The sequence below is a fragment of the Nesoenas mayeri genome (assembly GCF_963082525.1).
Source record: "Nesoenas mayeri genome assembly, chromosome: 5".
Classification (NCBI taxonomy): domain Eukaryota; kingdom Metazoa; phylum Chordata; class Aves; order Columbiformes; family Columbidae; genus Nesoenas; species Nesoenas mayeri.
Genome location: NC_137548.1, coordinates 8,287,290 through 8,305,316, shown reverse-complemented (window position 1 = coordinate 8,305,316; position 18,027 = coordinate 8,287,290). Strand labels below are relative to the sequence as shown.

The window sequence follows — 18,027 nt, the reverse complement described above, 5'->3', positions numbered from 1 at the left end:
TGCTCACTCCTATGAAGAGCCTGGCTCTGTCTAACATCTTTTTCAGTACGCATTAGCCTTATTTAACAGCAGGACACTCCACAGGGCGCACTAAAAATCATATTTTACTAGGCTGAAATTGGAGATCAAAGCACTGCCAACACCTCTTCCCAAAATCTTTTATGGCCACACTGCAAAGACCCTGACACTGGAGATTACAAGAGGCTAAAAAAGAAATTGCCATTTCGCAGGATGCAAAAAGTGGCATTTCCCCATCCTGAGATCAAAACTTCAGCCAACTAGTTCTCCAGGTGCAAGGAACAAGGTGCCCTGAAACAGATGAGCAAAGCTGAACTGTTCAAAAGTTGGGCCAAGGCTAGACAAGCTCTGCAACTCTCCTAAACAAGCAAGGCCTGTCGCTTAGATTGTACTAACAAAAAAAGCAAACAAAAGGCCTGATTACAGACCTCTCTAAAGATTGTATTTGCAAGTAAAATGCCGTATCTGAAAATATAAGCAAGTGCTTTCCCTGTCAGAGACTGATGATGACTGATCGTCCTTCCAACTCAATCAACATTCATCGTGGCTCTGCCTGGGTTTGCAGCCGTGGTCTGGACATTTGCAGTTCTTTCCAGATAATGCTTTAAAGTCTAAATGTACCAGAGCATACTGAATCTGACAGCACTTTATAGAGGAGGTTTGCAAGACTTGGGACGTATTTCACCTAAAGATAAAATGGGAGAAAAAACAAAAACTGGCTTTTCCAATTTAAAAAAAAAACCAAAACAACATTTTGGCTTTTTCCAAGATGACAGCAATTTTGAAGCTCCAAGAGCTATTGTGAAATGTAGCAGTTCTCCAGTAGAACAAGACAAACTCCCACATCTCAGTCATCAGCATAAGATGAAAATTGCTATGACTTCTTGAATAGATTGCCATTAACAGTGAAAATCAGTCTCCTGGATTGCTAAGTTTTAGCAGCATAACGCTCTTCTAAAAGCATATTACACTATAAGGGACATCTTTTTTTTTTAAATGGAGAATGGGGGACCTAATCCCAAAGCAACTCAATAAAGACAAGTACAAACCAGAGTCTAAGAAGTCATGCTTATGATTTCCCCTTCCTTTTTTTCTTTAAGAGTAAGCTAAACAGAACAACAAGCAAGAACACAAATATCATAAGTCATTAAACAAATAAGGAGCTGCAGGTAAAAGCAGATTCAAATGCTTCATATTACTTTTATCTCCCACGTTATGCTGTGAGCTACAGAAGGTGTGGACTCCCAGTGCTTGCAAGACACCAGTTGAAGGTCACGGATGTGGACGTAAGCTGGACGCAGAATGAAACACCTGATGTTGTTTCCAGCTGCAAAACAGCTAAATGAAGCACGGATGGCCTTTTTCACAGGCTTTCAGTTATCTTTTTTTCTGGTAGTTGGAGTTCAAGCTTACTTTTTGGTTTGCTTTTAGATGAGGCATGAGGACATAACAAGATGGATGGATGGTGGCAGAGCGGTGGACATGGTCTACCTTGACTTGAGTAAGGCATTTGACACAGTCTCCCACAGCATCCTCACAGCTAAACTGAGGGAGTGAGGTCTGGACAATCACGGGTAGTGAGGTGGACTGCAAACTGGCTGAAGGGAAGAAGCCAGAGAGTCGTGGTCAACGGGGTGGAGTCCAATTGGAGGCCTGTGTCTAGTGCAGTGCCTCAGGGGTCAGTACTGGGGCCTGTATTATTCAATATATTCATCAGTTATTTGGATGAGGGAATAGAATGTACTATAAGGAAGTTTGCTAATGACACCAAGCTGGGAGGAGTGGCTGACACGCCAGAAGGCTGTGCTGCCATCCAGAGACCTGGACAGGCTGGAGAGCTGGGCAGGGAAAAATTTAATGAAATATAACAAGGGAAAGTGTAGAGTCTTGTATCTGGGTAGGAACAACTGCAGGTTCCAGTATAAGTTGGGGAATGACCTATTAGAGACCAGTGTAGGGGAAAGGGACCTGGGGGTCCTGGTGGACAGCAGGATGACCATGAGCCAGCACTGGGCCCTTGTGGCCAGGAAGGCCAATGGTACCTGGGGTGTATTAGAAGGGGGGTGGTTAGTAGGTCAGAGAGGTTCTCCTTCCCCTCTACTCTGCCCTGGTGAGACCGCATCTGGAATATTGTGTCCAGTTCTGGGCCCCTCAGTTCCAGGACAGGGAACTGCTGGAGAGAGTCCAGCGCAGAGACACAAAGATGCTGAAGTGAGTGGAGCATCACCCTTATGAAGAAAGGCTGAGGGTGCTGGGGTTCTTCAGTTTGGAGAAGAGGAGACTGAGGGGTGACATCATTAATATTTATAATATATAAAGGGTGAGTGTCAGGAAGATGGAGCCAGGCTCTTCTCGGTGACAACCAATGATAGGACAAGGGGCAATGGGTACAAACTGGAACACAGGAGGTTCCACTTAAATTTGAGAAGAAACTTCTTCTCAGTGAGGGTGACAGACACTGGAACAGGCTGCCCAGGGAGGTTGTGGAGTCTCCTTCTCTGCAGACATTCAAGACCAGCTTGGACACCTTCCTGTGTAACCTCATCTGGGTGTTCCTGCTCCGGTGGGGGGATTGGACTGGATGATCTTTTGAGGTCCCTTCCAATCCCTGACATTCTGTGATTATGTGTGATTCTGTGAAGCAACACCTGTTATGCTTTTTTTCCCCACTCAAATGCACTGAAACCTATTTCAAGGGGGTTTGATAATTCAGTCAGTAGGCTCCATGAAGACACTCCATAAGGATGTTTCACTTGGTTACTTTCTTCAGAAACTTCTGAGGCTGGATTATCAGCAGCCCTGCAGGTCACTTCACCTCCCGCAGCATCAAGGACAGAATTCTGAAGAAAAATCTCTAAATTTGCTACTAGCATTGAAACATGAGTTGGTGAAGGTCAACAGTAGCTTGGTTTTTAGGCTTTCAGATGCAATTTTTTTCTGATACAAGATTGACATCTTTCTCATTTTACCAAGAAGATCAATTATCTGGAGCAGTATGACATATTTTGTATATGAGTCTGAACAAGTCAAATATTTTGGAAAGATAATACCACTACTATCACTACCAATGCTAACAACCTTTCTTTTTCACATCCCAACATGAGGATGGCAGAGCTGCCCTTCATAAAAAGAGACACTTCAAGGTAATATAGTACAATCTAATTAACTAATTGCTTTTCTCTTTTAGGCACACAATCTGTGGGCAAAGGCTCATCTAAAGCAGAATATACTGAAGTTTTCTGCCTAGGCCATACATGTTTTGCCACCATGTTTGTTTGGTTTGGGGTTTATTTGTGTTTTTTTGGTTGGTTGTTGTTTTTTTTTAAATAAACAAAACAAAACAAAAACTTAGGGTGGAGGAGAAATCAAGCTAGGACCTGAAAAACTCATTTATACGTTTTGAAACACAACTTTCTGGATAGCTACAGTTAACAAGAACATTTAAGACTCCTGTTTGCTCAGATCCACCTTAAAGAAGCTATTAAGTAGAGCACATCAGAAGTCTTCACACAGCTAAACACGTATCAAGATACTGAAATTTTGCGTTTTCATCTTTCCAGGATTGATTATTTCCCTACTACTAGCCCATTTCTGTCTCTCCCATCTCTTCAGTTACCCCTCTTTAATCTTTTGGTCCTCATATGCCCCATATCGCCACCTTTTCTGGCTGGCATGTACAGAGGGAAAAAGACAAATCATTCAATCTTTCTTGTCTGTTCCTGCAGACAATACTTTTTTTTTCATTTACAGATACAATACCTCTTCTTCTTTACATTGTGTGACTATTCTTCATATTACTGTGATCATTCCATTTCATAGCAATCACCATGAAAAATCACCTGTGTTAGACGAAAATAAACCTCCCATTCTACACATTATAAGTAATCAAAATAATTTAATAAGAGGTTAGTAAAGAGGAAAAAAAGTTACTAATTTGAAGAACTAATATTCATTTGACTATTGCAATTCCAGCAGATTGCTTCAAGCAATAAATAGTCTTCAGAGGGATGCCATTTACCAAGACAGCTGGGTGGACAAAAATAGATGCAACTAACCTACTCACATTGTATGTAAAACAGTTGTAACATGGAGAATGAGGGTAAGACAGCATATGCCAGCAGAGCTTTCTGTTTCCACATACAGAGCAAGAACATATTTCTCTCAAAATACATTTTATAAAACACATATCTGTAGTGCAATAATCCATTTACACAGTATTACCTACCAAAAAAGTTATTTGTCTTTAACAACTGCTGTTTTAAAAATGTGTAACATCTGACCCTGTGCCATTGCAGTGACTCTGAATCCTGACAAAAGGATCGTACTAGCTCTTGATATATTATTTGCAGCAGTAAAAGCAAAATGTATTTGCTTGACATCTAAATTTACTGAACAGTTACTCAGATTTACAAAGCCAGTGATCTTCCAATTTAGAATTTTTAGATAGAAATTAAAACATTCCAAATGCCCCACTGACAACTCTTTGCTTGCAATTAATCTTAAACTTTAACAATTCAACAGAAGCTTCAAATAAAAAAAGATACAATACCTGAAGAAGGTCACTGAGGTCAAGTAACATGTCTGCGAAGAAGTCAAGGAATACACGTTTGTTGAACGTGACAGTGTTTCTTAATTTCATTAACAACCTCAACAAAAGGAAAAAAATAAACCCAGGTTTAACTGTCAAAGAAACTAAATAATGACTGAGTACCTGGCTGCACCACTTCTGTCCCCAGCCAGCATCCAGCTGAGAGCTCAGCTCCCCAAAAATCCTGCCAGCAGAGTCACAGAATCACAGAATGTCAGGGATTGGAAGGGACCTCAAAGGCTCATCCAGTCCAATCCCCCTGTCGGAGCAGGAACGCCCAGATGAGGTTACACAGGAAGGTGTCCAGGCGGGTTTGAATGTCTGCAGAGAAGGAGACTCCACAACTCCCCTGGGCAGCCTGTTCCAGTGTCTATCACCCTCACTGAGAAGAAGTTTCTTCTCAAATTTCAGTGGAACCTCCTGTGTTCCAGTTTGTACCCATTGCCCCTTGTCTTATCATTGGTTGTCACCGAGAAGAGCCTGGCTCCATCCTCCTGACACTCACCCTTCACATATTTATAAACATTAATGAGGTCACCCCTCAGTCTCCTCTTCTCCAGGGTAAAGAGCCCCAGCTCCCTCAGCCTTTCCTCACAGGGGAGATGCTCCACTCTCTTTATCATCTTTGTTGCCCTACGCTGGACTCTCTCCAGCAGTTCCCTGTCCTGCTGGAACTGAGGGGCCCAGAACTGGACACAATATTCCAGATGCGGCCTCACCAAGGCAGAGTAGAGGGGAAGGAGAACCTCTCTTGACCTACTAACCACCCCCCTTCTAATACACCCCAGGTACCATGGGCCTTCCTGGCCACAAGGGCCCAGTGCTGGCTCATGGTCATCCTGCTGTCCACCAGGACCCCCAGGTCCCTTTCCCCTACACTGGTCTCTAATAGGTCATTCTCCAACTTATACTGGAACCTGCAGTTGTTCCTACCCAGATGCAAGACTCTACACTTCCCCTTGTTATATTTCATTATATTTTTCCCTGCCCAACTCTCTGGCCTGTCTAGGCACCCATGGCATTCACTGTGTAAATTGTCCACGTGGAGTGATGGTCTGAAAGAACCAGCCAACACACTGTGTGACTTACGGTACTCACCATATATTGCAGCCTAAGAAAGACTCAGTGATAACAAAAATAACATCAGAAGGTAAAGCATTGTCAGTCTCCTGTGCCAGCTTAGGAGCCCAGGATCCCAGAAAAACACATGGAACAGCAAACTAAGAAAACTGCAATAAGTTTATTTTGTCCTCTTCTATGAGGACCTGTCAAAGAGCTGGGAAGAGAAAGCCACTTTGGCTACTCTCTCTCCTCTGACCAAGAAAACCAGCTGTTACCTTTGAGCTCTTACTGCCTCCCTCATGCCCTGTGCTGCCAAAAAAATACCAGGTCACTGTCTACAGCTCATTATGGGCACACGTGGAACTCATAATAGCTAAAAACAAGCCAAACCCACTACAAGTTTCCATTAGATTTTACTGAAAGTGTGCACACTTATAAATATATTGTCCTAACAATAAACAAAAGTGTAAGATTAAGTGTAAGATGCAAAGGTTCTTGCTGCTATCAGAGCAGGAACACATGCTGGATTTCCTATCAGCTACTCAGGTGTGGCTTACACGTCGTAAAAGGGTTCCGGTTTTACCACTAAAAGGAGTGTCAAAGTAAAGTGTGGGAGAAGGAGAGGGAGAGAGGCAAAGGAAACATGTATGCGGGGGTGTATGTACGTTTGTGTATATAGCAATGCATTAAAAAATGTGGTATTAAAAAAAATACAAGGATGTCAGTATAGTTTGGTACATCATGGTAACACAAGTATTAGCGTATGTTTTTCTTCAAGTATGCCTGAGTAATATAGAGCACGTTTATCCTAAATATTATCAGCCGTGAAAGGAGAATAATTCAGATAATGTAATCAGTTTATACATAAACATTTGTCTTGCTAAGAATTTTTATCCTTGAGCATTTCTATCCTTAGTTTGCATTCAAAATTATATTAATTTAGTGCTCTAAATCTGTAACGAAATTCAATACATTATGTTAATATTATTTGGTGAAAGTTAATTTTAGCATTGAAAAGAACACAGCATAGCTGGGTATTTAATTAGCTGAAAACTCAGTATGGCTCTGAAAAAATCCAAAATCCCTTATAGATAATATTATGCAAGACATTAAAGTAATCTTAAATTTTAACACAGTATGGAAATTGCTAACAAAAAGAAATTTGTAAATGATAGAGCTCGGAAATTTACACAGAGCAATACTGAATTCAACACAACTTTTTGGTTGATGTAATGATAAAGGAAGAAAAGGAAAGTCTTTAACAATGTAATAGTAACTCAGATCTAGGAAGAAATCACTACATCAATTCTATGCTTGAGAAACATTCTAGGTCTGAAAATGTTCCTAGAGTGTTGCTGACTTGAAGTGTCTGGTTACTCCACGCCCACCCTGAGATATCTTCGCCACTGAGATAAACTAAAGTTATCATTCATACCTGATAGATTTTGTTGCAATTTAGAAATAAAACAAAATTAAATTAAATTTAAAAGGCACCAAAGTGAGCAACACAGTGGTCCCATAGTCCGCTGGCAGTGGTGAGAGCAGAAGGGACAAAACGGAGGGGACAGAAAGAGAACATCAGTGCCCGAGGCTCTTTCACATCCCAGGTGAGCCACACAGACACTTTTCTAAGCCAGGTGTTTCAGTAACAGCCATGAAAACAAAGTATTTTTCATCTTCCTCATCTTCATCTTCCTGTTAAAACCACTTTGGTGGAAGACCCAGGCTTAGTGACACAAGACAAGTGCTCAGGCCTTATTACTGTAAGAAAACAAAACCAAACCTTTGGTCCAAGGAAGAAGAAATAGAGAGCATCGCATGCATTTATAATGACAAAAAAGCAGAGCTAAGATACAGGAAAATTCACTTGCAGGGTTCAAGCACATCTGGAGCAATTCAGAGCTACACTATAGATGCTTTAACATACAGTAGCTTTGCTCCCGAGAGAAGTTAGTTCAAGTGTCCACTGAAATCGTAAGCAAAGGTCACAGTCAAAAAGCAGCATTTCTGGATTTCATTTAAGGTAGCCTCCAGCAATCCTGCTCCCTGATTAGATGTGTAGCTGCTACAACCAAGCAAAAGCAAAGGGGAAATCTGAGTCATGCAGTAGCAAAGGGGTGGCCTTTACTGTGAATATTGTGAGCACAATTATCAGCAGGAAGTAGTTGTAAAAACAGGCTGTTGTTTTCAAACTTCTTTTCAGAGCTGGAACAGTTCAAGAGAACGTACAACAGCAGCTGAAAACAGCAGATAATACATAATATGTATTCAAAAATTATACAATCATAAGATAAATGTTTTCTTTGAAGCCAAACGAAAACAACGATAATTTTACACACAGAGACTGCTAGCACATGGGAAGGTCCTCAAAGGGATAGAAGGCTACTGGTATTGGAGATATATACATACAAAATAACAGGACATGAACACAAGGAGACTTAGGTTACAAATGCACCCACTTTAAAAAAAAAGGGGGAAAGAAAAAGCTAAAAGCATTAACAGTTTCAGCTGCTTTTCCTTTGCTATTCATTTCACCAAGGTATGCAATTGACCGCCCATCACTAGAGACTTTTAAATCAACATGAGATGAGTCTAAAGGCTTTACTTCAAAAGATTTAATTCAAGGGAATCCTTTGACCAACGTGATACAAGAGGTCAGATCGAGCAGCCAGAACTCTCCCTTTCTGCTTTTATAATCCGGTAATCTGTGGATAACGTGAGAGCACCATGAATCACAGCAGCAATGACCTCATTCTCAACACCAGAGCAAACAAAAGTTCGTGATGAAATGAATAGTACCGGAAACCTAAAACCCAAAAAAACGAAACAAGCATGCATTTGTCCTTCAGACAGACCCACATTTTGCATATTCCAGCTATCATGAAGCACTTACATGCAGCAAAATCCCTGTGGTTTTCAATACTAACATTTAGCAGGAGGCAAAACTGCCATTTGCCAAAGTTATATACAGAGATGCAAGAACAAATTGTGGAAGATGCTTTTAAAATAACAAATATAATTCACAATAGTTGTCCCCCCTCTTAAAAACAAATAAATGAAAATCCTGACTTTCGTGTCTGACAATCTGCAATAACCAGGAAACCTTCAGACAGATTATTTCATGCTGTTGCATCAAAATTCTTCTACTACATCATAGCATGTCATATGTGGGAGACAGCGGCACATAACGACAAATAGTCTTAATATTTATTTTATTCAGTTAGTTAGTTTTCCTAAGTTATCCTCAGACTTTTTTTACTTATTTTGACAAGCTTACTACAAAATGGGCCATGACACAGCAAGAGGACTAATGCCAAGGAATCGTGACTGCAAGCCACTCAGCAGAGATTCCACATCCATAAGAGCCGTTCTGTCCACTAATGAAGCGTTACCTTTTTTGAGTTGAAGCTAAAATGCTTTCTCTTTCTAGCAAAAACTAAAACCAGATCCATTAAATATATATCATATTTAAACATAAAGTCGATCCTTGTACTCATCAAGAGCGATTCAGCTGGCTGCAAACAAAAAGGCAAAGCTTAACAGGAAATCTGACTGAAGAGCAACAACATTTCTGAATATTAAAACAATTTTTTCTCAAGTTCTAAATGAAATTAAATATTTGCAGTTTCAATGTTACGGTTCTGTATAAGCTACATATGAGATGGGAACTTCCCAGAAGCACTTACAATAACAAATACATGGAGATAAAACAAAAGGGAGCGTGATACCAGGGTGAAAAACCAGTGACAGCATTTGGCTGGCTCTGAACCCAGTTTTCCACCTTTCAGTTCAACACCCATTTCACAAACTTCCCTTTCCATAGTTTCATACACCAAGTGATTTCTGATTATGACTTATCACGACTTTATCTCTGCTGCTTTACAAACGTTCACCATTTTAATTAGCAATTAATTAAATCTGACTGGCAGCACTAATTGTTTAAAGTAAACACTTCTCTTCCCAATAACACTGAACTGAAGTGATTAGAAAATAACAACCAAAACCAATTCTTTTGTAGAAAACTCGTTCCTGACAGCTCTAATAAAAGCTTTGCATTGAGGCTGAAATCCTACAGAGCCAGTTTCCAAAGTTTCTTAAGTTTGCAATCTACCTGTGCAAATAAGTCCACACAGCACAGGCTGCACTCGAGTATAGAAACAAAACAGCATTTAACAAATCAAACCGGCAAGCAGAAATGCCATTATCATAAAATGCTCTCTTTATTTATGTGTAGATTAATGAATGAGAAAAAAACAAAAACCATTTTGGTCTATGGGTTTTTCTCCTTCTTCGCACACAGCTGCACATCTGTACCTCATAGAACTGTATTTTTCTACATTGTGTATTCTCAAATCCCCAACTTAAGGACAAAAAGCAGTGCCGCACTCCTTCCCCAGGTAAATAGGGATGCTTCTTTCACAGTTCCCTTTTAGCACATGCAACACCTCCATCTTCATGGTTAAACCAAAGGTCCGGGCAGTAATTCATCCTGGTACAACCACCGGGGCAGGTGATTAGAAAGGAAACAGGCATTTCAGGCTGCACTTCAGGGCGTCACTGAAAGGGTTACAAGTGTCACTTTCTGGCTCACCCTAGGCCTGAATTAGCCCCCGACACCAGGTCTCTCCCCTCCTCTATCTCCAGTGGCTGCAGACAAAACCCAGGGCAGCTGGGCTGGACGGGATGGACGCAGCGCCTGCTGCGCTAACTCCCAACACGCACACAGCTCCGGCTTTACTAAACTAGTGCCGTAGCTTTTCTTAATAATTGGCTTCAGAGCCATCTCCATTCAGAGGAACATTTGCAAAACCATGCCAGCCTAGATGAATATTCAGCACTTTCGCAAACGCTGCCCATAGACAATAACGTCTTCAAAGGATTCGGGCCAGGCTGTATTCCTAGTGTCACTGACTTTAAGTGAAAAACCTGCTTTGTGGGATATTGCAAAGTATTTACATAGTCGTATGTAAATTTATAACACAGTCCAACACAACAACAAAAACACCAAAAAATATATTTCTTGTCACAAAATATAGTAAACTCTCAATTATTCAAAATACCAGATGGATAAAATATGCAAAGAATATCCATACTAAGCTGCTGAAAGGTAATCTAGTTGGTGTATTTAGTTTGGGAAAAGAAAATTTAGGCACAGAATGAAAATGTAAATATTAATTTAAAAGTTTTGAGGGACATAAGGTTAATCTTCAAGCTGGATGATGTGACCATGTATAAATAACAGTTGGCTATATTCAAACAACAAAAAGTCACCAAACAAGAAAGAGAGACCCCGTCCCCTGAACAGTAAATTGAGCAAGTGCTGGTGAGGGAAAACAAGAGAGGTTGCTAGGAGAAGTGAGGTTTAAGGAAGAACTTAAAAGAAGTGTGGGGCTGGCAGAGAAAAATGGGAGCAAAGCTTAAGCTGTAAGGGAAAAAGAAACAAGAGTAAATAGTGAAATTGCTGCAGAAAACATCCTGCGTCTGAAAAGAGGTCAAAAACATAAGCAGATATGAAATTGCACAGTCCAAAAATCTGTACAGGGTGATCATTTGATAATAAAGTGGGCACGAAAAAAGCAGCTGGGAAGGAGGACACCAACAGTAAAGATTTAGGTAAACGTAAAGGAGTTCTCTCTTTTCCCTGTACGCAAACTCTGTAAGGGTTACGACTCCTGTACCGACAGTGAAAGAGAAGTTGCACAAAAGAGGTGCAGATTTTGGAGAACTATTCTGAGGTGACAATCAGGTATTCACCACAGCAGCACCATGTGCATTTGGAAATGCAAAGCAGGGGGCAAAGAGAGAAATGGCAAAAACTGGGAGCAGAGAAAAATCACTGCTTGCTCAGAGGCGGCAAAGGAAAACCAGCACCGCTGTGAGCCCGATAGTCTGCTTTGCAGAAGACTCCACATGGAAAGATGCAAAAAATAAAACAAAAGAAAACAAAAAGAGATAGATAGAGCTATGGTTTGCCTGGCAATTTACTCCAACATGAATGAACAGAATAATCTCAGCCTGCCCCAAACTGGCTTCATTCTGGCCCATCACCACCCCCTTCCCTGGGCTGCTATTTGTGCAGCAATGTAGCAAACCAGCCTCAGGAACTGTCTGAATTATGTTTTTCCCCTTTTATTTTCTTTTTCCTCTCCTGTTTTCAGCTGGATTAACTCCCCAGTTCACACGTAGCTGCACAAACACCTGGGCTGATAGAAGGCAGGGGATGGACTGGGGGAGGACCGAGCAGGCAAGGGCAGAGCCAGTTGAGTTCTTTCTGAAGCTGTGCCAGCTCACGCTGGCTTAAAGCCTTCATCAAAACTAGAGCCTGAGACAGCCTGTCACTCACTCATCCCACCTTCTCAAGTTTCTCTTTAAAGTCACACTGTTTGCAGAGCTCTCCCAGGCTTGCTCCAAAACAAAGACCTGCCTTATCTGAAAGAGAAACCTTAGAACAAATAAGGAGGAAAAGCCTGCAGAATAGCTGCTTTATAGTAAACCAAAATCTTATAAAAGTGATAACACCTTCCTTGTTTTAAGTACACACACAGTTCTTGTGTGAAAGTTCGTCGCAAAACTGCTCTGGTTTACCCAGAGTAAAACCTGTTACACTTTTTGAAAAGTAGCCTCACGGTGCTCAATTAAACCAGAACAAAACCAAATTCTGCTGATACAGAATGTTTTCTATTTTCCATGCTAGAAGCCAAGCGTTACATCTTTGCTTTCATGCCCATACTGAGTCTAATGCACTGGTATTAAGTGCTCCTCGGAGAATTATCTCAGCAGAGCTTCGCTGGGGTGGGAGCGCGGCAGCTGCTGTACCCGGCACGGGGACACGGCAGAGTTTGCACAGACACTCAGACGCTGCTTTCCTGCCAGTATCACTGAACTTGACTTAACCGTGCATAGGCAGCGTTTAAATCTTACACGTACAACAGTGCCACTCAGCAGAAAATTTGTGATACTAGAGCCTTTGTTTTAAGAAAAAGTGTAACTTCAAAAAAATGAACTGCATCCCTGCCACTCTGAGGCTGCTGACTCCTTAGTGGCCTTTGGTGGGAAATCCAACCATCCGATGTGTTAAATTTCCCATTCTCAAAAGCCTTGAAGAGAATCGTATCAGCATATGTCATGTAACACAATGAGAGAATAAGCCCTTCTGTATCGGATGCCCGTGGGCACATACCTGTAAAGATCTCTTTTGGTTATTTGAACTGGATACCTGCCGCCGTGCAGCAAAGGGAGCCCTTGTATTCAGCAAGCGGGCAGTACAAAAATGCCTTTCTCCCTAATGGTGTGTGTGCCTGTTGATCAGAAAAACCTCACCTGGGCAGGCAGGAGAGCTCTCTGCATCCCCACGCTCCCTCAGAAAACGCCAGACATGACGGCTTCACAGACACTTCCACAAATGCGGCCACGCTGTTAATTACTGGTCTTGCGGTAATCAAAGCGAGTCTGATTAAAGGCATTACAGTAACTCACAATAACTTCCCCAATGACCTGTTTTTGTTACAGAACTTAAGCGCAGCGTGGAGCTGAAAACTAGGTGCTTGGAACTAGTTTATCAGCAGTGCTTGGAAGTCAGGACAACACGCCACTTCTGCACTGGCTGATCTTCTCAAAACTGGCTGGTTTAGTCATTTCCAATAAAATAAATATGAAAACATGGAGCTAAACTGATGCACGGCATTGGTGAGTTGAATAATCCTAAGCCCATGCTTTCACTTTCAGAAATGCCCACACTAAATACATATATATATATATATATATATATATATATATATATATATAAAATCCCTGCAGCAGAAACCTTCATAACAGCACAAAGCTATACGGAATCTTATTTTTAGTAAAGAGAGTACATTTTCTAAACTAGGCTTGCCTTATGGTTCACAAATAGCAGCTTATCCCAAATGAGTTACTAATAAAGCATTTTACCAAATATAAAATAACGCATCTTGCAAAGGCAACGCTTTGGAGTACCACCGTAAGAGTATTCAAGGGAGGTTTATTTAGCAGTACAGGAGTAGAAAACTCACATTACGTCCATGGACAGTTAGCAAGGTATCTTGGGATACAAGACCAAACACAAGCAACTGAGTTAGCATGAATGAATTCACCAACCTGTGGACAAGATACAATATGCAAACCTATCTTTGTTTCTACTTCACGCCAATGCACAAAGGAGAAATCACCTTTAGCTGTTACTGGCAGGGTGAGAAGACACCTTCAGTTCCCAAGAGCCAAACTGACCAGCGCTCAGGAAGAACTAAAGAAAGAAAAAGAACTGCAATAGCTTTCCTAACTTTAAAAATATCAAATACCAATTTTAAATACCTTTCAGCACTAAAGACAAGTGATGCATCATACTTTGAAATGGATACAGTTCTCAACATGACACGTTCCCCTTCAAGGACATAATACACTGAATATTACATTTTAAAAAAACGTCTTGAAAAGTTGTCCCTAGATTAAATTTGGTCCTTGAACAAGTAGAATACAGCAGGTAGAGGGAAGAGTTCACACGGCAGGGAAGAAGGATGATGTATCTGAGATTTTAAGGTAGCTAAATTTTCAGAGTTCAATTACAAGAACAAATCTTTGAGATGATCTACTGAATAGCGAAAATACAGTCGCAGGCATTTGATACCCTTTATATTTTATCTGCCTGAAAGGGTGGGAAGTAAGTGCCTCTCCTTTGGAATCAGTTTTCCCCAAGAAAATGAACACTGGGCTGTGCCTCAGGACACTGGGTTTCCACTTTTTCCCTGAAAAAAAAACCCCAAACATTTAATCCTTCTTCATCATGTTTGTATAATAAACATAACAGATTCCCCTTCCTTTGTAAAATGCTCTGAAATCTGATTATCTTCCTATTATAACACACATTTTAACTCAGCGGTTCCCAAGTCTTTCCAAAGGACCAGAGAAACAAGCTTTCAAATGTGCTTCTGCTATAATCTCCCCATCATTAACTAACTTTATGGTCAACAATTAGTTTTCGGACCATGTCCTCACCTTTGTAAGACCCAAGAAACATCATGTCTTAATTCAACGTCCTGATATAATTAGTGGGTTTATGATACGCAAGTCAACATAGAAGTGTGTCCACCTGTCCAAAACGTGCAAAAACGGCTTAAGAACTAAGTGCCATCCTGAGCGCCTTACAATGAAAATAGATGTGATGCATATCTGAGATTCAACCCCTCCTTTCAAGTACACCAGTCTGAATTTTCATGCCTTATTACCCAAAACACAAAGCTAAGGAGCTCCTATAATAACTTTGCATTCCTTTATTCAGTTTAAGATTTAATTTGATTTTGCACCAATTTGCTCTAAAATCACTTTGTAAATACACATACCAGTTCTCAGTGTTAAAAAATATAAAGCAAGTGTCAGCTCCTTGTTTAATGGTTACTCATCTTTACGAAAGAATCCTTAAGGAGCAAAAGGAAAACCCTTTACTGGGGGAAAAGGGGGGGCAAGAATGGTAGGAAAGGACCAGAACACACGTACCAATGTTCTACCGAAAGCTCAGGTTGTCAGTACGCAATCTGCTGCGATTCTCCGCTTGTCATGGGTACTGCAATTCTGTTGGCATTACTGTCAATATTTACTTCACTTAAGCAGGAACTCCCAAAGCATCGCAAGACAACATCACACAGCATCACTTAGTGAACACACTGAAGTTCATTTACTTGCAAATGGCATTTCTCACTTTCTTAAAAGTTAACAACCTTCATTAAATGGTTTTAATCAAGATGGAAAATGAGAAATATTTTCCTGAAGTGGCATTTTAAACTTTTATCCCTGTATTATCTTTTTTTTTGCATGCTGTAGCAATGGCAAGCACTTATCTCATGTCTCTTTTACAGCACAGAGACTGCTCTTTCATTATCAGTTTTTAAGAAGCTGTAAACTTATCTCAGCTGCTGGAGTTCTTCACAAGAGGAAAAAAAACCCACAGTAATGAGGTACATATCATCTGCCTCTGGGAAAATAAAAACTGCCAGTGATATGCTGGGAAAGATCTCCTTGAGACTCCTTTCACACAGTCTTGCAGTAGCTTTATTGTAACCAAGCAATGTAATTTCAAATAATAATCTACAGTGCGCTGAAGGCAAGCTCCTAAAAATACAGCTCTGCTTCGAACAACAACCGAGAATGCTATTGTGGGTCTCGTGTTTACAGCTGCTCGCTGATTGTGTCATATTTGCAAAGCTTTCAAGAAAAATGATAAGTTTGGGTTTTTTTTTTTCCCCGCTGCTGAGACTTACAAATTCAGCCTGGGATTCTGATAACAAACTCAATAGAACACCAGAGCTAGTGAGCCTGCAGACCTTGCTCCTCTTCACAATTTTGGCTAAAAATTCCACGTGTTTTAGCCGATATACTTGGAATGGTATATTCCAGCATCTTAACAAAATCTAATAGGAGAGTAATATGCAGAACGGGGCTTCTAAAACTGTAAGGGGCAACACACTATTCTATGAGGTATAGATGCACATGGGACACAAACATATCTACATCATATTACTGCCCTGATGAGCAAGGCAGTTTGCTTCCCTTCTGTGCCTCAGTTTCTCCAACCAGAAGATGGGGATGGTAACACTGACCTCCATAAAATGCTATAAACTCTACATCTTCATCACCAGGACCCTCAGCTAGGAGGGAATAAACTGGAGTCACAGTCCTGCTGCCAGAACTGTTTACATATTAAAAAAAATAAAGAAACACATAAAAATAACCTGAGAGAAAGAAGCCAAGCTAGGTGTACACCCGCTCGAATCCTGGCCATTCACCTACAAAAGCTTCCACTTGTTTGCTCTTCTACTGGCCCCACAATTCCTGCGTTTCAGATTGCACAGCAACAGCAACTTCAAAAGGAGAACAGGTAGGGCTCGGCCCTCACTGCCCTCTCGGCTTTTAACTCCCCTCACAGAAGCAAATCTGGGTTTTCAGCAATTCAGGAAGGGGCTTTAGTCAGCAGCCCTAAAAATAATATTTTAAAAAAATAAAATTAAAATTAGAAAAAAGTAATCACTGAGCATCTGTTGTTGTGTCACCCAGCAGAAGATGGATTGCTCTGGACTCTGAGCAAAGAAAAATTCTCTGTACAGAGCACTAGGCAAACACCTAAACTGCCAACTGGAAGGACATTCGTCTGTAATCCTGAGCAACATGTCACCTACCTGTCCATTTTACATGGCAGCCTAAAGAACACAGGCTTGGGGAAACTGGCCCTGCGGTGGATGCTCTTTACCTTGACTTCAGCACAGCTGAAGACACGGTCAGCCATGGGTTCTTAACGCCAAACTGTTGAGACATCACGGTTTGGCTGGCTGGTCTAGAAGGTAAGCGTGAAATTGGCTGGACTGGGCAAGTTTGAAGGGCTGTGATTAACAGTACAAAGACACAGGTAGCAGACAGGTACTACAGGGATGCCTCAGGGGCAACACTGCCTTCATTAGCAATGAGCCAGCAAGGCAGAAGGCAACCCAGGGAAGTCCAAAGATGACACCAAGCTGGGGAGCAGTCAACACATCAGAAGACGGGGCTGCCATTCCGAGGGATCTGAGCAGGTTGGAGAACCAGGCTGACAGGAGCTACATCTGTCTTTGAACTTCTTGACAAGTCTCACACCAGAGACAGAATAACTCCTTCAGTACAGGCTGGGAGCGACCAGCTAAGGAACAGCTTGCACAAAAGGAGCTGGAGGTCCCCATGGGCAAATTGAGCAGAAGTCAGCAGTATGCTCTTAGATTCGTAGAATCATTTTAGTTGGAAGAGACCCTCAGGATCATCAGGTCCAACCATAACCTAACCTAACTCTAGCACTAAACCATGTCCCTAAGAACCTTGTCTAAACCTCTTCTAAACACCTCCAGGGATGGTGACTCCACCACTTCCCTGGGCAGCCTGTTCCAACACCTGCATCTTGCATCAAGAAAGGCCAAACACGTGCTGAGTTGTATTAGCAAAAGTGCAGCCAGCAGTCACAGGAAATGGTGATTCCCCTCTGTTCAGTAGCTACAGGGCTGCATCTGGAGAGCCACATTCAGGTCTCAAGCACCAACTGTTGAGACATCACGGTTTGGCTAGCTGGTCTAGAAGGTAAGCGTGAAATTGGCTGGACTGGGCAAATTTGAAGGGCTGTGATTAACAGAACAAAGACAGTACTCTGCAGTGACTACAACGGACGGCCACCAAGATGGTTGAGGGGCTGGAACATGTGATATATGATGAAAAGCTAAGAGTGCTGGGCTTGTTCAGCCCAGAGAAAGCTTTAAGGGAGATCTAATGCTGTCTTTACCTCATCAGGAGGCAAAGAGAATACAGAGCCAAATTCTTCTCAGACACACATA

General features: G+C 41.4%; 1 protein-coding gene across 1 annotated transcript in view; it reads right to left on the bottom strand.

Moving 5' to 3' along the window:
- BRF1 (BRF1 general transcription factor IIIB subunit) overlaps positions 1-18,027 on the bottom strand; it is a 181,828-nt gene that overhangs the window by 103,941 nt on the left and 59,860 nt on the right. The window contains exon 4 of the mRNA XM_080346259.1: positions 4,568-4,599. Coding sequence (XP_080202385.1) covers positions 4,568-4,599 — 32 coding nt within the window. The remainder of the gene's footprint in view (positions 1-4,567; positions 4,600-18,027) is intronic.